Source organism: Phyllostomus discolor, chromosome 1 (assembly GCF_004126475.2).
Source record: "Phyllostomus discolor isolate MPI-MPIP mPhyDis1 chromosome 1, mPhyDis1.pri.v3, whole genome shotgun sequence".
NCBI classification, from domain to species: Eukaryota; Metazoa; Chordata; class Mammalia; order Chiroptera; family Phyllostomidae; genus Phyllostomus; species Phyllostomus discolor.
The window spans coordinates 81035046-81055559 of record NC_040903.2 but is presented as its reverse complement, the minus strand read 5'-3'; the positions used below and the strand labels follow the sequence as shown (position 1 = coordinate 81055559).

Genomic DNA, 20514 nt, shown 5'->3' with positions numbered 1-20514 from the left:
ATCATTGTCCCGCAGTTTGCAAACTATAATCCTGTATAATTTCAGGAACAAGCAGGTTTAGAATTAATGGGTCAATATTATTTAAAACAAAACACGGGGAGCATGACCTTTGTCTCAACTACATATTGCTCGACAAGACTCAGGAAACTCCACTCTAACCTCTCAACCCCTGGGCTCTTTGAGAAACTAAGGGGCTGTAGTTACTAGAAACTGTCTTTGTTTCTTTTAATGTCCCGAAAGGATTTGGAAATAGTAAAGCAATATAACATGAAGAATCTCTCTACTTAAAGCCTGAAAGATAAACGTGGAAGACTAAATATTTTGAACCAGAGGTGTTGCCTTGTAAACTTATTACAGATATATTCCTCTTAGAGGAATGTATATAAACTGTACTTGTACACATACCCACATACTCCTCCAGAACAACTTACTGGAGGTGCAGTGTCCCCACTCCTCTCCCCCAGGCACAGATGACAGTAATTCCACGCTGGTGCACTTTCTAAATTTCTCCTTTCTTCTTTCTCTCTTACATTATTTACTAGCAATAATGGAACTCTCCAGGTTTCAGCCAAAGAAAGATCTGAAAGACAAGACTAGACTTTGCAGCTTTTTTTTCCTGGGTGTGCCTTTTTTGTTTGTTTCTGATGAATGGCCATAATGAATTTCTACCAAACTTAAATAAGTGCTGCTGCCTTGCAGTTCTAAGTGGGCAGGCAGAGGGAACTGGTTTGTTTAGTAGGCTGTGACTGAGAAGGCCTGGCCAAGCCAGAGGAGGGCAGAAATAATCCAAACCAATTTGTATGCAGTATATTTTACTCCCATGAAATAAAACACATTTTTTTCATATTTGCTGAAAAGTAAAACAATAATATTGTACGAAATGTTATACACAGGGTAGGTTGTACATAGCAGTTTCAGAAACATTATTGCATCCACCAGAGAAACTATTCTAAAACTGATATTCACACATTTTTAATAATAATAATAATATGTTAGAAACATACAGTGTGGTATTTAGTATATACATTCCTTTGCTTGAAAGCGAAAAGTTCTAATCGCTTCTGTATAACATGCTTTATTTTAAAGCCTAACCTTTAAAAACACTGTTGTGATATTACTAACAACTGCTTTTTATAAAATTAATTTGACATTTCGATATATATACACCCTTTCAGTCATTTTAATGTTAACAATGCTAAACTTAAAAAATAACAAGCTTATAGTAATGTTAAAATGTCATATCCAGTCAAACATTTGTGTGTGTCCTTGCAACTATTGGAAATACTTTTAGTGAAGGATGTCAGACACTGAGGAAGTTCCTTTAAAATCAAGGGAGTTCCCTCTTTAACTTAGTGGTTTCCTTTTCTCTATCTTCTTTTTCTGTCCCTTTCTTTAGCGCCCACGACCTTCTAGCGTAATTCCCAGTCTTTTGAGGGCAGAGTTGCCCCCGTCCCGCACGGTCCCAGGATCCCGGCGCCGTGGGCGCGGCTCACACCGGCCGGTCCACAGCGTACTGGCAAGCGCTCAGGTTGGACGCCGGGTTCTGCACGCTGGCATAGCCGAAGCTGGAGTGCTGCTTTGCTTTCAGTCTCAGGCTGGCCAGGCTCGAGTTACATGTGTCCCTATAAACGTACGGAGGAGTCGGCGGCGCGTAAGGACAGGCGGGCGTCGGCACCGCGGAGTTCAGCGATGGGCTGCTCAGGTTGTTCAAGTTATTCAGGCTGTTGAGGCTGGAGCCCGGGACGCCGGTCACCGCCGAGGGCACCATGCTGGACGACATGCTCATGGAGGAGATGGAGTTAGGCGGGGAGAACATGCTCTGAGAGGACAGGGGGTTGACGTTCATAGAGTTGAAGAAAGGGAAGCTCTTGGTGGACAGGGAGGCTGACGTTAGGCCCTTGGCGGCCCAGTTGTTGTACGAATAGCCCGGGTACATGTCGTCGTAGGGCTGCATGAGCCCGTTGAACTGCGGCCCGAAGCCGTTCTTGCACAGCTCGGCCTGCTGGTTACGCTCCCTCTTTCTCCATTTGGCCCGGCGATTCTTGAACCAAACCTGAGGTGGAGGGCAGGGAGCAAACAGACGCCACAGATGGGATAAGTAAAACCTTGATGCGGAGAGCACCAGCGGCGAACTCCTCTCGGAGACACACACACACACTCACACACACACACCCAAGGTACTACCAGTTTCCCCACCAACGTAATGTCCCACGCCCCAAGCCGCCGGAGCTCTCCTGCAGGCACCAGTCCGGAGGTCGAACCGAACGAGGGCGGCTGGGTGGCTCAGGCCTGAGAGCCCGGGCTCCGAGCTTCGCCACAAACCCTAGCGGAACGCCTGGCGGCCTGCCGCAGCTTGCTCTCCTGGCCCCCTTGGGGTCCAAAAACACTTACTGCAAAAATAAACGTGGGTCAGCGGGCTTTCCAACCCACTCTTCCCTGGCCACCTTGCAAGCTGTTTTCATTCCAAAGCCACAGACTCAATTGTGAGGACCAGGGGCTGAGAGGGCACCAGAGCCCGCTCTCTCTCCCAGACAGCTCCTCCCTCCTCAGTCCCATCTCCACTGCCGTCTGCCAGTCCAGGGAACTTGCGCCCTCCCTTCACCGTGCCAGGCTTCGACCCCCTTCTTCACCAACATAACCAAGTAAAAAAGCGAAAGGCCTGAGTTCATTAAACTCAATGAACTCGCGCGTATATCTCTGAACCCAGAAAGGGTCGCTTTGCAGCCTCCCCCTCCCTTTGCTCCCCGTCTTCTCACCCTCTGTCCCTCCCAGGCCGGGTCTGCGCCGCCCAGGCTCTCCCGCTGGGCCCAGTCGCCGCGCTTGGCTTTGCAGGCAGCCGCCCAGCTCAGCCAGCCCCCACCCGCGTCCCATGGCCCCGCCGCAACCCCGCTCTCAATCCACATTGGGACCGCTGGTCGCCCCAGACGGTGGCTTTTGTGTATTGGAGCAAGGCCTGGTCGGAGATTTCCGAGTTGACACCGGTGGTTGTTTCACATTACACGTCTCAGTCGGGCCCCGCCGACTAATCCGCTTTTTTCCCTTTCATTCTCTATTTCCTTTGTGTCCCCCTTCCTCTTTGCACCGGCCTGCTATAAAAAGCGCGCCTCACTCCCACTTGGCTGCAGCAGCCGCGGGGCCTGGAAGAAGGTAGTGGGAGGGAGTGAGAGCCCAGCGTGGGCGGCGGCGGGGGACTTGGGAGGGACTGAAGAGAATCCAGAGGACTGGGGGAGGGCTTTTCTGGAGGATTCCACAGAACCCACAGATTGTGTTTTTATTTTAATTACTTGCCATTTCTACCCTCTGCTGTCTAAACTTTGCCCAGGCGAGAAGAGTACGTGAGAGGCGCGTTCTCCTGTTGCGCAGGAGGTCTAATGAAAGACTGACCTTTCGCAAAACCACGCCGGCCCGCTGGAGCTCCAGCTCCGCGCAGTTAAACTAAAACCACTTCCAACTCCAACCGGGCTCTTTCCCCTCCAGCGGAGCCTCACGCCTTCCACAAACTCCCCCCGAGAGTGCCTTCATTCCCTCTGCTCTGCGAGTGCTCTGGGGCCTCAATGCTTTTCATCACCACTGTTGTGCTTTCTTCTTTCTGCTCTCTCTGTCCTGGCTGGGGCTCTATCCAGAGCATTTTTTGTTTTTTATTTTTATTTTTTTCAGCAAAGCCTCTGGATCCTATGAGTGTTTTCTGTTTCCAGAATCCTAACAATTTTGGAGTTTTCCGCGGACCAGCGTAAACAGGATATTGCTACTGGGTAACTGATTTAAGTTCACTTTTGCCAATCCATAAAGCACAGATTTGCTACAAAGGTAAGCTCTTTCTTTGATAAAACTATCACAGCTAGGAGGAAGGGTGTAACAATCTCCTGAGAAAAGATCAATAAACCAAGTCGAAAAGTGTTCTTTTTTTTTTTTTTTTCTTTCTAAGAAAACTAGCAGGATGGTAGTTGTGTATTAAAATGGCTTCCGGGGCCCACAAAACTAGGGTGCGGGGTGTCGGAGACCCGAGCGGCCGAACCCCGCAAAGACCCAGCGAGGAGCGCGAGACAAGCAGAGAACGGGCCGGGCCGGGCCGGGCAGGGCCGGGCGCGAAAGTTCCCCAGGGAGGGCCAACCCTCGCGTGTTTCTGGCCGGTTTTCCTGGTTAAAGGCGCGCAGGTTGGAGCCTGTTCTCGGCTTCTGGCCTGGGAGGGATTTAATTAGCGCTCGCCTGGCGACTGCAAGCCGGGAACACAATACCCTGTGCAAAGAAATGCCACGCGGCCCAGTTTGAGAGGGCGCTGGGTGGCGCGGCGTGGAGCGGTGCCGCTCCGGGGCCCCAGTACCCGGCCGCGGCGGCCTCGGAAGGGGGAGCTGTAACCTCGCGGTTGGGCCCGCCGAGAGGCCTTCTGCCTTCCCAGAGGCGCCCCACCCGCGCCCTCCCGGAGGCGCCGCCTTCCAGACTCCCTCCCGGTCTACACGGCCTGCATCTCTACAATGCCCTCCCGTCTAGCCCTCTCAGGCTCCACGCGGGCTCCTACCCGGACTCGGGCTTCCGTAAGGTTGGTCCACACTGCGATTTCTTCGCGCGTGGACATATCCGGGTAGCGGTTCCTCTGGAAAGTGGCCTCCAGTTCCTGCAGCTGCTGGCTGGTGAAATGAGTCCGCTGCCGCCGCTGCCGCTTCTTTTTGGATGGGTCTTCGGCTCCCACGTCCTCATTCTTTCCCTGCTGGCCCTTATCTTTCTCTGAGAACGAAACACACAAAGGTTCCCGTCAGCATGCCCACAGGCAACCCGCGAACTCCGACTGGACCAGGAGGCACTGGACGGGAAGAGATGGGCGGCCAGCGGGGAGGAGTGTGTGCGCGACCGCTGGCGTGGCGCTGAGCGCTGCGTCTGGGGGGTGCAGACGTTGGGTGTGGGTGTGCGCGCCCCATCTCCTCCCCTTCCCCGGCGCTGTGCGTTTTATTTACATGTTTATCTGCCTGCGACGGCGGCACATTCACTTTTTATAGCCTGTACTTTCGACCATAATTCATACGCCTCTGCAGACACACCGAATGTCCCGAGAAACGCACCCGAGCGCGTTGTACAGACCCCCCTCGAAGAGAGCTCAGCTTCCCATGCGGTTTCGGAAGACTAGGAAAGTGGACTTTGGGATTCGGTCTGGCACCCAAGTTCCTCCGCTCTTTAAAAAGACCTCCTCTTCTTCTGAGGCATAGTTTCAGAAATACTTTGCTAACAAGCGGAGCTTTTTCGGGAGCTGAAAGTCGACAGGAGAACTGAGCCTGGGTGGGAGATGGGGAGCGAACTCTGCACGTCCTCCGATGTAGCTGCTGGGATTTTTGTGACCCAAGAAACAGAAGGGAGGCCGGAGTAGGAATAGGGAGGGCGGCAGAATGGCCCTCGCCGTGTTCACCACCCCAGCTGGGCGATGGAGGTAGAGCGAAAGCGACGGAAATTCCGCAGGCAGCAAGCTGAACAACCACTCCCACCAAGCCTTCCCCTCCAGGGGACGACTTCCTTGAGAGCCAGAGGGGTCGAGCGATGCGGGGCGCCTGGGTGGGGGTACCTCGGGGCCGCGCGGCTCCTTACCTGCGGCCTCGGGGCTGGAGGTGTCAGAGATGGTGTGCACCTCCAGCCTGTGCTTGGAAGAGTCCAGAGAGCGGGTCTGACCAGGAGCTAGGACTGAAGCCATAGCCAGTGGTTGGGGATGGTGACAGAAGGAGGATGAGGAGGTGGCCAACCGCTTGGTCCCTGCTGCTCGGTGCTCCAAGTGCAGCGGGCCTTTCATGCAGTTCATGGGCGAAGGAGCGAGCTGCCCTGCGAATCCTGGGCCGCGCTGCGCTCTAGGCGCGGACGCTCCCCGTGGTGTCGGCGGCGGGCAGAGTCAGGGAACACAGCCCCCGCCGAGTCCTCCAGCCGCGCCGCCTTGTCTCCTTTGGAAGGCTTAAGCGAAAGGTTCCAGCGGCCGAAAGTCAGCGGGCAGACGGAGCCATGGGAATGTGGGCAGGAGGGCACAGCTCCGATCGTCTTTGGGGAGCAGGCTTGCAAGTTCCAAAGCGAAACGAGAGTGGGCAAAGACCCCCTTCTTCCCCCCTCCCTCCCCAAGAACCCCTCCAATAAGGAAAGCTAACGCAGAGCGCGCTCTGCCCGCCCCCCCCTCACCCCGCCCCGCGCGCAGCCCTGACTGCGAAGTGTCAAGAGTGACAGGGACAGGTAGTTGGTATTAAATCCCGGCGGCGGCGATGGCGGCGGCGCGAGCCTCTGGTCGCACTCCGCGCGGCGCACACACGCACACTCCCACGGATCGTCGAGCTAGCGCTCGGCCTCGCCTCGGCGCAGCTCTTGGCACCTGGGCCAGCGACGGACCTGCACTGCGGCTCCGCGCTTCCCTGTTGGCTTAACATCTTAAAACCAGAGGCGGGCTTTCTGGGGAGGAGACGTCACACGGACGCAGCCCTCCCCAACCTTCCCGCCTCCGCCTCCTCCTAGACAGGGCCCGGGTGCGGAGTGACGTGGCTCGGGCCCAATCAGGAAGCCCCGAGCCGCGGCGGTGGGACCGCGCCGCCCGCACCTATCAGCTCAGCGCAGCTGAGCCATTGCCTCGCAGCGCCCGCGGAGTCTACACCCGCTGGCTCCGCAGGCTAAAGACGGGCGGCTTTTTGTTCCGGCGGGGAGGTGGAAGGATGAGCCTGGGAGTGAGAAGCTTGGGAGAAAGGAGCTGGAAGTACACGGATCGACTAGGCACCCCCTCACCCCCAGCCCTTCCTTTTGTGCCTCACCACATCCCTTTTCAATCCAGAGGTGTTTTTCTCCTGCATGGGAAGGAGACAAGCTACTTAAAACCAGAAATATTTTAAAACACCAACAAATCACTTCTCCCATCTTAAATTTTCCAAACAGCCTGTCAGGTGAATGCTGCGCTAATCTGAAGAAGCTTTATTTTAATTGCAAAAAAGACAGAGCCCTGAGAAGTCAGGCTAATAAATGAGAAATCGAGAAGTAAATGGACCCGTCAAAAGAAAATTACCTTGACTTGAAACGAACAACTGTTTGGTGGTTCACTCTGGATTTATACAAGAATAAAAAGTCGCCTCAGATCACGTTCTCTGTAATGCTTATTAGTCCCCAGACAGAAAACACACAATAGAATAGAAACCCTAACCTAGCATTTTCAAAATGCTGAAAGCTTATCCATTCTACTTAACGTTGATTAAGACACATATCCTAGATCTTTCAAATTCCTTGTACACTGTATTAAGCTCGTCCTAACCCGAGAGAGACAAGCTTTAAATTCGACTCTTTTGTTTACTTTATTATCAATCAGATTGAAATCCATAAAGCTTGTAGAATCAACAGCCTTGAGCTAATTATATATAAAATATGCTTTAATGAGTTTCTGTACAATTAAGGATGTTGCCAAATAACCAATTTCAAGGATAATTTTTAAGTCTTTCTTCCCCCCTCCCCCCCCCAGGAAGCTCAAGGCTGTCTTGAATTGTTAAAGTCCAAGCAGACAGAGGCAGTAGGGTGTGAGTGAAGGGCAAAAGCTTAGGAGAACACTCAGCTAGGAAAAGCAAAACCTTATTCATTTATATAAACAAAGGAAATAAAACACCTTTGGGGGCATCCAACTCTTTGCAGCACTATTTCCAAAGAAATTTGATTCCGAATGATATTTTTAAAAAGAAACATAAACATATCATTTAAAATAATTTTTGAAAGTCCTTTTGTCCTCTGGCTTAGGTCAGCTGGAGAACACAAACTAATCTACCCAGGGTTCTACATTGACGATTGCTTTATTGTGGAGTTAGTGTTATCATCCCTGACTGTGTATTTGTTTGACATTACAGTCAATGATTTGCAACACTAGTATAAGGTATCTTCAGGGACCTCCCTCCTTGCCCTGGGTCACAAGATTGGGAAACTTATTCAGTCTGGGGCAGAGTGGATGAAACAGACTAGAAAAATGTTTGCAACCTATGTGTCTTTCATTTGCCCTGCTATCACCCTATTGCAACTCCTCCCCCAGTTTAAACATGCTTGAGGGCAGTTGGAGGAATGACATGAGAATTGTTCTTCAGTCTCTCTTCACAGATATCACCCCACTTTAAGAAAAATTTAGCTAGAAGGGGTGACTTTCTTCATAGTAAGCTTTAAATCAGCATTTCTGATGTTAACATTTGATTCACTTCACCCCCATCCCAGGCATGCACACACACCTACTCAAAGCAGACCACATCCCCGTGTGACAGGTCTGCATCGCTGAGACTCATACATCCCATTATGTGAGGTCTTGCCATCTTATCACTAAATTATACATATTATACCAGCAGCCTGTTGGTAAAGAAGGTTAAATTAATTTACATTCTGTTCATTATCTGGTGCTTAAATGACGCATTTTATCCCTGAGATTTGGAAGAGAATCTCCTCAGACCCCACAGCGTTTCACTGAAGACAATGCTCTTACATTTGTAGTGGGTTTTAATCTGATAAGACTTTAATTTGCTTAAGTCTTTTAAATAAGGGTTTTAGATGTTTCTAGCCATTTTCTTATTGAATTTCCTCTAATTCCCCCAAGATCATAAAGTATATGTGTAAAGTAAATATTTCCTCCCATTGTACTGCCAGCTGATGACCTATAACTAAGTCAATATGAATCCAGCTCTTTTCTGCCCAATGTGTTTACTAATCATATTCCAGTTTCTCCTTTTAAACCTCAGCATAGCTGCGATCCCCACAGTATCACGTCCGTAAAGCCTCACTTCACAAAGAAACTCCATTATATCAAAGAAGGAAAGACTCTCCACCATAGTGAGCCTTCGGTTTGGGGGGCAAGCTCAGGGTGTTTTTCAAAACTCCTTGCATGGGAGGGCTGAGGAGCTCCACAGAGCCATGTCAATTTCTAAGCACATCTCTCATTAAACCTGCAGAATCTCGATTTAAGCTGAGTTGGCTCTGCTTGACTAATAGAACTTTCATCAGAACAAATACACACTGCAAAGGACCTAAACCATGCTCCAAAGTGGGTGAAAACCCCAAGGGCAAGTGACAGCATCTCACTGTGCCAAAGGGTGGGAAATATTGAAAATGCTGGTCATCTCTGGGCAGTCTAAAAGCCTAAAATGTCAAGAAATCTTAAATTGTGTGGATCCATTGCAAAGTCAAGAGGAGCACTCTGGTTAGAGTAAAAAACAACTGCATATATGCATGCCCATCCGTCCATAGACACACACATAAATAATATATTACACACACCCCCAACCCCAGCTCTCCAAACAACTGAGCCAGTGAGGCGTTTCTTCATTTTTTTTTCAGTCAGAGTTTCAACTCTCTCCTAATCAATTAATCACGTTACAAACTCCAAGTTAGGGTGACACACCTCCCAGGCCCAACAACAGCCACTCCATGGGTGACAGGAGTACAACACCACAAAAAGTCTAAATGGGGAAAAGCACGCATGTAGTGGGGACCCAGGAAACACTTTGCAATGAAAACTGTGGTGGTGGTGAGCAGTTTTGGAGATTTAATTTGCAAAAACCTCATGGGTGGGTACACAGGTACAGGTGGTGTAAATAAGGAAGAAGTTGGAAAGAAAGAAATTATATATTTTGGTTCAGCACTACTGTTTCCTCCCCCGCCCCACCATTTCTTTAACTGTCCTAGAAATTATTGATAGTATGACCAGCCTTCCTCACGGACATTTTCAGGCAGGAAAAACACTATGGTCCATTTAGGGAAGCCAGGAGGTGCACGATCCTGGGGGCCAGGGAGGGAAGGACAGGAAGCCCAGTGCAGGTTTAGGTTTTTGAGTCCGAAGACATCGGGTATTGTCTAGATTGGATTTTCTTGATTATTGTTTCAAATAATGATCCTTGAAGAGGGAACTGCATGACATGGGGTCAGATGAGTTTTGAGCTGGCATTTGCCACCGATTACAAGTCTTAAGGTCTTATTTAATTTCACACTCTTTAGTGTTAGTTGTGCAAAACCCCTCTGGCCATCACGGTGAGACTGGATCAGCTGTACTGTCAACTTCACAGTTGCAGGAGTCCAGGTATAGATTAGGATACAGTATTAGGGGAAAAAGTGTCCTTAAAGCTCACCTGGAACATGGCTCAATTAGATGCCCCCCTGTGCTGTCAGGTCCTAGAAGGGTGGGAGTCTTGCTCTGGTGCAGGCCAGCTCAAGGAAGAGGCCCGCTGGGATTCCGCCTGGAGCCACCTGACAGGCATCAGTGTGCCAGCAGTGGTGTAAGGCACAGAGGTCAGAAGGAGACCTTGCACCCTGCCCAAGAAGTGGCCTTTTCTCTTCTCCTTTCTTTGCCTGGCTTTCCTCCACACCCAAATCAAGCTGGAAAGGCTCCCCTCTCTGTGCCTGTTCCCCCAGAATTAGACCCAGAAATCAAAAGCTTCACTGTGGCTTTTTTTTTTGGGGGGGGGGTATCCTTTAAATGGAATTAAACAGTGTTAGTTTGTTAAAAAAAAAAGAAAAAGAAAAGAAAAAAGGGGTGTGTGTAAATGTACTGAGCAACACTCACCCTTTCTGGGTCCATGCAGTTGGTCCCCATATATCTGTCCCCACATGCTCTACTGGAGGTTTGGCAGGACTAGATAAGGGAGTTCGAGGGGCAGGTATAGGTACCTGCACACAGGCCGGTGAAGAAAAGATCGAGGGATTAGAGGAAGCAAGGGAGCAGGCAGTGCTGAAATCACCAAACCCACATGCTGTGATGCCTTTTCATGTTACCATGCTAGCTCTACAGGTTTATTAGGTGCTTATTTAATCTGGTAATGCAACTAGTCATAAAAAAGTAAAATAAAGAGAATGTATAAATGTTTGTTAGGGTAGGGGAGCGAGAAAGTGGGAATAAGATACACATCAAATCAGGTCCAGAGAAAGAGAAGTGGGAAGGAACTAACTAAAGTCACTTAAAAATCAAAACAACAATTGGATTAAAATCTCCTCTCTCTTTCTATTTTCTTCTTTCTCCCTTCCCAGCTTATGTTCCTCTCCCTTTTCTATTCCTTTTGCTCTCTCTTCTTTCTGTCTTCCCCACTCCCAGACATGCTGGTAGCTAACGTTCAGCATTAGTTGTCATGGTGACCATAAATCACATAAATCCAAAAATACCCACCTATAATCTGAGATGAAGCTTTTATTTCCCTAGTGAAATAATATTTTAAAAGCTGTCAGCTGACAAAAAAGGAACCCAGCTCATTGTAGTAACCCAAGTAATATATTACTTCTAAAGGTTTGAATTAAAATATCAGCCTGTTAAAAACATGCCGGGAGAATCTTGGGCAGTCTTCACGTCAGACACTCACAGTGAAGTTGACTCCGTCACTCCTGATCACTCTTTAACACAACACACAACTCTGCTGGCTCTCTCTCCTGTTAATTTATTCCTTTCTCTTCCAACTACCTTAGTCCTCACAGACTCTCTGCCTTGGGTTGTAAAAGAAAGGAGACTCCACCTGGCTCAGAAAGGAGCTTGCTCCTTTGCCTGAGCCTTTTGTGGACCTGTGTGTTGGTCCTCTGCTATCAATCTTCCTCCCAAAATGAAGAAAGACAAAGACTTTGGAGGAAAGAAGTGCTGTTCGGAGTCATAATGAGGGCGACTTCCTAGAAGAGTTGAGAAGAAAGAAACGAAGAGAGGAGGACTGGCAGGGGAAAGACCAAGTAGTGGAGGACTGAGCTGGGTGGCCGGGTTCTGTGTGAAGTTTAGCCCAGGAAAGGTATGTAATTTCTACCGCTCCTGCTTTTTTTCTCCAGAGAGGAAACATTCCCATTTGGAGCCCTGCTTTTAGTGGTGATGGGAGGGGGGAGTGGCGGGTGGTAGCCACAGTTGGGCCTTTTGTCTCTACCTTGGGCTTGTTGTCTTTTGCCTATCTTTGGATTACAGGGTATTCGGCTAGATGAAGAGCCATTAATTACCCATTCAGTCAATATTAGGAAGACCACAAAGCTTTTTACACAGGATTAAGAAGACATCAGAGTGTTCCATTAGTATATTCCTGCTCACGAATAAGCTTTCGTTATACATTTCTTACCCCACCCACCCAGGCCTCGCTAGCAACGGCTGCATATATTAGCAGCGGGCGGCGCGGAGAAAGGGCCGCACCAGCCTGACCAAACTTCCATCGCGCACCCAGTCGGGAGCCAGGAACGCGACCTGTAAACCCTGCCTCTGCAGGGCGGGGATACTCAGAAACTACCTGGAGACCACTGTTTGACTCTCTTGTCGGGGCGGGGGCGGGGGTGGGGACGACAACACAAAACGGACAGGCAGCTTGTGCCAACAAGCTGATTTGGGGAGGGAGTCCAGAAGAAAGTGGAAATCTCTCCTTGCCCAGCTCCCCTCTGTCTCTGCTTCTGCTCGGACTTTAGGCGCCTGGGCAGTCTCCGGTGCCTGTCCCCGAGCCGCGGTGGGAGCCCTCTACCCGCCCCAATAGCAGTTCTCCCTTTTTTCTGACAGTGCTGGGGCCCCGAACACTGCCTGGCGCGCCCCCGTTGTGCGTTTTGCTGCCCAGGGTCTGAGCTGCTGTCGCTGGTGTCTCTCCTATCCCTGCTATCATTGAAGTCTCTTCGTAACGGTGGAGGGAACCAGGATTGTTTGCTTTCAGGTGGTACTTAGGAACTCACGTAGTATGTGCTCGGCAAACATTTGCTGATTGAATGGCTGGGGAATCTTCGGCCGGCGAGGCGGCGAGGCGGCGGGGCTGTCCCGGGTCTTCTGAAGAAGTCCGGGACGGAGCTGTCGCCCCGCGAGAGGGTGTGTGTCGCACCGGGACTTGGAGTTTCCCTCCCAAAGGAAGGACGTTTTCGAACATTAGAGACCCAGATCGAACACTTTCGACCCAGCCACTGCATCAGAGCTATTTAAAAATTCACGGAGTCCGGGGGGGTGGGGGGGGGGGGGCCGGACAATGGTCCCCCAGCCCACGTCTGGTCGGGAAGCCAGGTGCCAGGACCAAGGGGGAACAGCTTGGACTGATTTCAGCCCAGAATCCAGAGCCACCCTCCCGAATCTTTAAGCTTACTGACAGGGGATCAGTCCACTCTTTTCCTGAAGGTCAAGAGCACTTTTTGAAATTCTGAAGGACACCCCAAATAAGGAAAAGCCAAGGCCCTCTGTCCTAGGGTGAAGTTCTCAAGGGCCTCTGCCCCATACTTGTAGGGGTTGCTGCTTAACGTGCCAACTTTTTCTCGCTCCTCTGCCTGTGCCCAGTCATTCCTCTTTCCACCCTCCCCCTCAAAGCTCTGGCCTACAGGTCTCCAGCTGACTTGGTGCCCCATCTCCGTTTCGGGTTGAGCAAGGCTGTGGGGAAAAACCATGGATATCAGGGGGACTGGGACTCGATGGGAAGGGCCGCTGGACCCTGGCCTCTGGGAAGCCCCCCCCTCCCCCCCCGTTAGAGAATGGTTTCAGTCTTCAATAAGGGCCTGGGTTTAGTGGGTGAGGAGAGGGTAGTGCCAATAATGGACTATATTGGCTCTTTTGAAAAATCCCATGTCATTGTAAACATTTTTCCCTTTTTTTCATTTTTTTCTTTTTAAAAGCAAATACAAACTATTGAAAAACAAAGGAGAAAAATCTCTTTCTTTCAAAATCAGGCTGTGGCGAGGAGTTTGCTTATTACGTAAGTTAAATCTGCTTATATTCATTGAAGGGGACACTGGCAACCTTCCTCCAAGGGCACTATAGGGTTTCCCACTCATTTCGTGTGACCTTTTCTGGTCTATCAGATCCCTAACAGCTAATAAAGTCAAGATTTTCAGCATTTCTTCCTATCACACGCCTCTTCCTCATTAGTAACATTAAACAAGTTTGGGTAGCAATGTTCTTTTTGGGTCTGAAAGGCGGAAAAGAAACTACTGGCGTAGCACCCCTGCTAGTGCATTAAAGAGCCCTTCACCTGCATTAAAATAATCTGGGCTTGAAAGTAATGGTTATTTCGAATTCTTTGTTTATTTGCTAATTATTAAAAGCGAAGGTCCATCGTTGTCTGCCAGAACTGCGACAGTAGGAGACAGGACTCCCCCGCTAGCCCCTCCTTTCCCACCTGGGAAGCCCCCATCCCCCGACCCCCCACCCCGCAGTCTTCTCCTCTAAGGGGTTCTGCCTCGCTAGCTCCCCTGGAGGCCACCTGTACTCAAAAAAACATTCCCGGGGTCAAAGGACCGTGTGTGGGGGTGGGGGCAGGCGGAGACATTTTGCGTTTCTACAACTCCAAGCGCAGCGAGAAATGTCAGCCTCCTCGACCCGGCGGCGGCCAGTCCGCCCCGAGCGAAGGCAGCCTGGGGAGCAGCTCTAGCCTGGCTGGAGCCAGGGCTGAACCTGCGCAAAGTATTTTCCCCAGGAGTCATGGCTGCTCTTGATTTTTAACCATATCCCAAACATACTCAGGTCTAATAATTTATTTTTACGACCGATTATCAAACAGAAGAAGAATTTAACACAATCTTAATGACAGAAATCACCCGACCTTATCTCTGCATGGCCCCATTTAACCCCATGGGGTTAATCCTGGACAAGTGAGCATTTAACTGGCCCAGCGGGAGGACTTGCGATATTGTGCAGTGTCGAGGAAAGTCTGCTCCGGACCACTTTAGACGTTTTATTTCAACAAATGATGTGGGGTTTTTTTTTCTTTGCTTTCTCAGATTCGCTGGGAAGGCTGAATGCAGGGCCTTTGTTTTCTTCGTGGTAATTTGGTTTATTTACTTGTCCAGGGTCCCAATTCACCCCCCTCTGGCACCCATTATATTTGTATCCTTACTCTAATCCGGAAAGAGGGGGTTAGGGGCAGAGGGCTACGGGTGGTGCGGGTGGGGGTGGGGGGACGGTCGCTTTATCTCCTCACACTATCAAAGATCAACAACCTCCTCAAGCTAGGCACTTATTTATTAAGAAGCCTGGAAAACCCAGAGAATAGAGAGACAGTAAATTTGGGTTTTTCATGTATGTCAAGGAAATCTTGTCCTGTCTCACACACACACACCCACCCCATCAAAGGACAAGTTTTAATTTAGTAAAATCTTGTGCAATGGATTGGAGCAATTTTAAGTTTTACACTACACAAGCTTGCAGACTATGAGCAGCATTGTCCCCTGACTCATCCAGAGTGACACCAGCCAGGCGAGCAATGACACCACCAAAACTCGAGGCCCTGCAACCAGCACAACAGGTAGGTTCGCGTCGACAGGAGCCACACTCAATCCCACCCTTGGCTGCCACGCACACTCGCTGCCCTCTGGCTCTGCGGGCTGTTGTCAGCTCCTCCAACTCCCCGGCCAGAATCTCCGCCAAAACAAGCCTCCTGTGCTCCCCTTCCGCGGCAGACTCGGCACCCGCAGGCCTGGGCGGGGCGCGGCTGAGAGCCGCCGGGACAGGGTGGGCCCTGGACCGGGCCACCCGCAGTGGGCAGTGGCGAGCGACAGAGGTCGCTGTTGGACAACTTTTTCACGCCGGTTTGTGGCACCAAAGTAGGCTGGGGTTTGCGAAGATTAGGCCACAGGGGAAGAGGGAGAAAGCCCGAGGGAGAGGTGTTGGATCTCAGCAGGGCCGCACGACTTGGGGAAAGGAATGAACGTCCTGGGGACGTCAGCTATCCGTCCTGCCCAGAGGCCAGGTGTCCAAGTCCGAGGGGTGGGAGCGCCGGTCCGGAGGGCTTGCCGGCCCGCGCCTCACCTGCGGCCCCGAGGCCCCGAGGCCCGGCCGCCGGTGCCCGGCTCGGGCAGCCTGCGCCTCGCTCCCGGCCTTACCATTGGCGCCGGGGTGCTGCCGCGGGAAGAGCTTGCTGCTGACCACCTCTTTCCGGCTCTCGGGAGAGTCCGTGAACTCGACCTTTTTGATTTCGGAGTCTTTGGAGAAGAGGCCTTCCACGGCCGCCGGCTGCACGCCTGGGCCGGGCGCATCGGCCCCACGTGCGGCCGCGGACAGAAGCCGGCGTGCGGGGTGCGGGGGAAGCGGGGGTAGCGGGGGAAGCGGGGGTAGCGGGGGAAGCGGGACGGAGGAGAAAGAGGGACAGAGAGCAAAGGCCCAGTTAGAAGGAAGAGCGGAGGACACTCTGGTCTCGCGGACCCTCTGGGCCACCCCGCGCAGGGGGCGTCCGCTGTCTGCGCCCCCGGGTCGGCCAGCAGCTCCCGTTCCGGGGAGCAGGCCGGGGGCTTCGGGACGCCGCTCCCCCCGGTTCGGGTTCGGTGTCCTTCCTTCCCTTGCCTGGCCCTCCGAAAAGAGCCCCACACCACGGGGCGGGTGCCCTCGCTCTGCCCTCGCGTGGCTCGGGCTCCCGTCGGGGGCCCGGGCAGGAGAAGCGAGTCTTACCTAATTGCACACACGCCGACACTAGTTTGCGGCAGTTGGTCTCCATTCCCCGTTATCTGGAAAACAGAAGAGGGGGCTGTGTGAAACCGAGGTCCGCGGAAGCTCAGGGCTCATGCGAGGCTCCCTAGAGGGGGCGGCTTGGCCATGGGCTACTAGGCGCCTACTCCGTGCTGGGTTCTCACCGCCTCTGACTGCCCAGCTTCATCCCCACGGTAGCTGGGGTGGGGGTGGGGGTGGGGGGCGAATTCCCTCCAGAGCCGCAGAGAATCGGCCGGGAGGCTTTTGGTCTGCAAAGGTACCGCGTTCTGGGAACCTGGGCTGCGGAACTGCTCACAAAGCGTCTGTCAGGGGTTAAGAGCCCATCCGAACACCAGGGTCACCTTAGCAGACACACATTTTGGAGAGGGGGTGGAGAGGCCTTTGATGTTGGAGAACTGTAAGCGAAGGCCACCATCCAGAACAGTACTGGTCGGTTAGTTGGAACTCAGTAAACATTTGTAGAATGTCAGAGTCAGGTTGTTCCTATCCTACAGAACAGTTGCTCTTGATTTTCTGTAACTCTGAAACGAACAGGACCCTGAGGTTCTCCGCCTAGGGGTCTCCAGGAACAAGTCAGCTTTGGGCCTCTCATCCATCAGGAGCCACTTTTCCATATTTAGCCACATTTCTCCCTGGAGATACTCACACGACCATTTACTTACCCTAAAGTATGATTTAAGATCGCAGAGGAGAGAAACGGTGTGGCCTGAGGGGGGCCTGAGGAGAGCGGGGAGAACGTCCTCAGAGGGTTTATTGCTCACTAAGGATAAAGACAGAGCTCCGAGAGACCAGCTTCCCCAGGTCTCCCCCTTCTCCTCCCAGGCAAACCTAATCCTTTTCGAATGTCCAGCCATAATGCAGCGAGCCAGACGTTTGAGGTGCTCCCTCTTCTCTCCCACAGGCAAACAGGGAGAAAGAGGGTGGTGAGGGGCTCTCTGGGTTTCCGTAGAGGTGATGTGGCTGCTTTAAAGACAGAAGAAATGAAAGGAGGCCGGTGCTCCCTAGGACCTTTCGAACTGGGCGCCTGCCTGGCTTGCAGCTAACCAGGGTACGCGGGCCGCGGGAAGGCCCACTGCCCTCGCGTCCTGGGCTGAGAGCGGGCGAGGTCGCTGCCAGGTTGGCGGAGGGGCTAAGGCCGGCAGGTAGCTGCGGGTCTGCCTCTGCCCTGAGTCTCATTTCCCGGCTCCTCCGCCTCTCCTCGAAGGAGCCGAACGCAGGGCCTCTGGCCAAAGTAGCTGACTAGTGTAGGGGCTGCCTGGAGCAGCGGTGTGGGGATCTAAGGGTGAGGACTACCAAATGGTTTTCCCACCCGCTAGCGAGGACGCAGGCGGGGCTGCGCCGATCTTCTCGGGCCCAGGGGCCCAGAAGTAGCAGTTTGGCGGCTCCAGATTTAGAGATTCTGCTGTAAAATCACAGGATTAGTCCCTGATTGAGATGTCTGTTCGTGAGATATTACAAAATTCATTATCACAGCTTTCTACTAACTCGATATGAAGTAACACAGATGGGATTTTATTAGTCCAGACTTCAAATGTTTACTTATGATAATTCCAGGGGAAATTTGCATGTCATCATCATTTCGATAATCTTTTTTTTTTTTAAACGTCTGAACTGGCTGCATTATTAGCCGGTGGCCGAAGCTTGCATATGGTAACTACAAACAGTTTTTACTTTTTAAAAGAGTGAAATATACAAAAGAAGGACATCGGGTAACTAGATTTAAAGTCAGTCAATTACTACACATTCTCCCCCACTCCCAAGCTCCAGTTCTGAAGCGCAAACAAAGTGATACAAAACAAATCTTCAAGAACTCTGTTCTAAAGATCGAAAAGAAGGTCAAGACGTGTTCTTTAGCTTTCTCCCTACGTGTCCTTGTGACTTAGGGATTCATTTGGAAGTCAAAATGAGCCCTGAAACTTGCACTTATTTATTTTATTTTTACTTCATATAATGATGAGGCCTACTAAATAAATTGAGTCTAAATAACTAGGGAAGATAATTAAACATTAAAAAAATAATGTTCCCATTCCCGCCTGTTGATCCTTAAACTTGCCCTGTCAAGACAAGTCTTAAAGACAAATTTGGCCGTGGGATTTAGGGACTGGCTTTGACGGCTGTTGTCACAAATTAAAATGTGGAACTTTTCATGATAGAAAGTTTTCATCCCAAGAGTTCATGTCCTGGTTGGAATGTATATGACAGGCAATTTTGCTCTGTCCAACTTGAGTTTTCTATTGTGAGCATGCTAAAAGCACTACATGGCAAACTGAACCACAGTGGCCAAGGCAGGCAGGCAAACTCTAAGAAATAAAACAATTTGGTTAAAAATAATTTCTAATGATTGTCATAAGAAAAAAATGCAGGAAAAACATAATACTAATGATTCCAAATTCTTTCACATTATCTCCCCTTTTCTTTCACTTTGATATCCCATAATAAAATCTTCAATGGAAAATTTAAACATAAACAGCACAAGAACATATGTTTTAAGTGAACTAAATTGGTGAGATTAGCCAGTAAATTAATTCGCAGTAGGTAATTATTTAAGGAAATTAAAACACTGCATAACACAGTTCTGTGTTTTACCGGTTTAAGCTTTCTTGGAACCAATTAATATCAGTGCGTCAGGAGCACTCGAAGACAACATGCTGCACTGGAGAAGCAATGCACCTGAACAGTTTAAGTGTAGTTTTGCTGAGATAAAGTGAAACATTCCATAAATAAAGTAGCTATTTAATTTTTAGGGAGAGTTTGATTATTGAAACATTGGATGATTATTTTATGTTACATTAACAAAAATCATCAATCCATTTTGCTTAATTGCTTTGTTTCCTTGGCATAACTGGTCTTTGAGTTTTAGATGAATTTCCTCCAAAATGATATTGAGACCATCTGTAATTCTAATTAATGGCCTAAGAAGAATTCAGGGAAATGTCTCTAAATTAGGCTACTTTTTCATAAAAATATTTTAGAATGTATGAACTTTTGTTATTTTGAATTTATAATATTAAAAGATTTTCTCATTTAGTTTACTTTAGTAAACATAATACACAAAAGAGAGTAAAAACCAGACTACTCTGTGATGGTTTGATTTCTAAATTGCTTAGGAAAGTTAAAACCATTAAATTGGAATAAAAAGAGGATCTTATTTTTCAGATTTAGAATCATTTTCTTTCTTACTTGACATATGGAAAATAGTCCTCTTCCATGCACCGATTAAAAATGTATCTCCTGAAGTGCAAGGCTGGAGTTGACTGGTGATCAATTTAAAGGATTTATAATCCGAAGTAATTGTGTGAGTTTGGCATCCAGTCCTGGCTCCCAGGTAATTCGTTTGGGCCTGAGAGGTCACTAACTGCCAGTTAAGATGGAATCTTTTTTCCAATTGGTAACAATGGAAAGGGGGCTAATCTTCCAGTAGCTGAAACTTTGTTCCCGGCCCTTTATCTTGAGAATGCTAATCCTCAGCCCAAGGATTTGTCCCTGCCTTGTTGGCACCAAGATTTCAGGGAAGATACCTCTTTTTCAATGCCAGGCTTGGTCTCGCTTCCCTCTCTCCTTCAGCGCCCCGTAGATAGTTAGCGTCTGTGACTGGGGACGAAAGGAGCGGTGCTTTGCAAGTTCCGTTTGCCAACTGCCTTACCTCGGGGGCCAGGGGGAGGGAGGCATCCCCAAGAGCTACAAATCACCCACAGTGAAGATTCTACAAAGTGGAACAAATTTCTAAACTCACATTATCTCACATCCTTGAGGGACAGACGGCCTCCACTTACCCGCTACCGGGAGAGAGCTGCTGTCTCCGGCCCCACAGCTTTCCGGGGAGATTTCCAGGGAGCCAGGCGCGGGCTGCACCGCCAGCTCCCGAAAGCCGGGCCTAGAGGGCTGCGGGGCTCCCGAGGGTGCCAAGTTCTGCGGGAGTCCGCGGGGGCGCAGGGGCCTCCGGAATCTAGTCGTCACTGGCAGTTTCTTTTTGCTGCGCTCCAGCTTTCTTGCTCAGCCTCTCACTCTCTCTCCTCCCTCGCTCTCATCCCTCTCTGTTCCCTCCGCTCCGACTCCGTGTGGGGAGTGACGTGACGTCAGCAGAGATTCCACCAAACTCCACTGCACAGTGGCGGGCGGGCGGGCGGCCGAGCCCGGCTGCGGGCGGCCGAGCAGGAACGGCACTG

General features: G+C 50.4%; 1 protein-coding gene across 3 annotated transcripts; it reads right to left on the bottom strand.

Moving 5' to 3' along the window:
* Positions 1–785: 785 nt before the first annotated feature.
* Positions 786–20355, bottom strand: PITX2 (paired like homeodomain 2). 3 transcript variants are annotated; one of them, XM_028508102.2, is made up of 5 exons: positions 20122–20355; positions 16310–16365; positions 15748–15885; positions 4517–4722; positions 786–2053 (listed from the first exon to the last, which is right to left on the bottom strand). In XM_028508102.2, the coding sequence occupies exons 2-5, from the start codon at positions 16353–16355 to the stop codon at positions 1490–1492; spliced, it is 954 nt and encodes a 317-aa protein (XP_028363903.1). In that variant the 5' UTR covers positions 16356–16365; positions 20122–20355; the 3' UTR covers positions 786–1489. The 3 variants fall into 3 exon arrangements, with proteins under 3 accessions (XP_028363903.1, XP_028363904.1, XP_028363902.1); XM_028508103.2 differs by lacking the exon at positions 15748–15885 and having other exon boundaries at positions 20122–20352; XM_028508101.2 differs by lacking the exons at positions 15748–15885; positions 16310–16365; positions 20122–20355 and adding an exon at positions 5572–6083.
* Between the last annotated feature and the right edge of the window lie 159 nt (positions 20356–20514).

Coding starts and splice junctions, on each gene's coding strand:
- PITX2 (XM_028508101.2), bottom strand. CDS start 5,779: ATGAACTGCATGAAAGGCCCGCTGCACTTGGAGCACCGAGCAGCAGGG. Junction 4,723..5,571: donor CTCCAGCCCCGAGGCCGCAG/GTAAGGAGCCGC, acceptor TTTCGTTCTCAG/AGAAAGATAAGGGCCAGCAG. Junction 2,054..4,516: donor TTACGGAAGCCCGAGTCCGG/GTAGGAGCCCGC, acceptor CCTCCACCTCAG/GTTTGGTTCAAGAATCGCCG.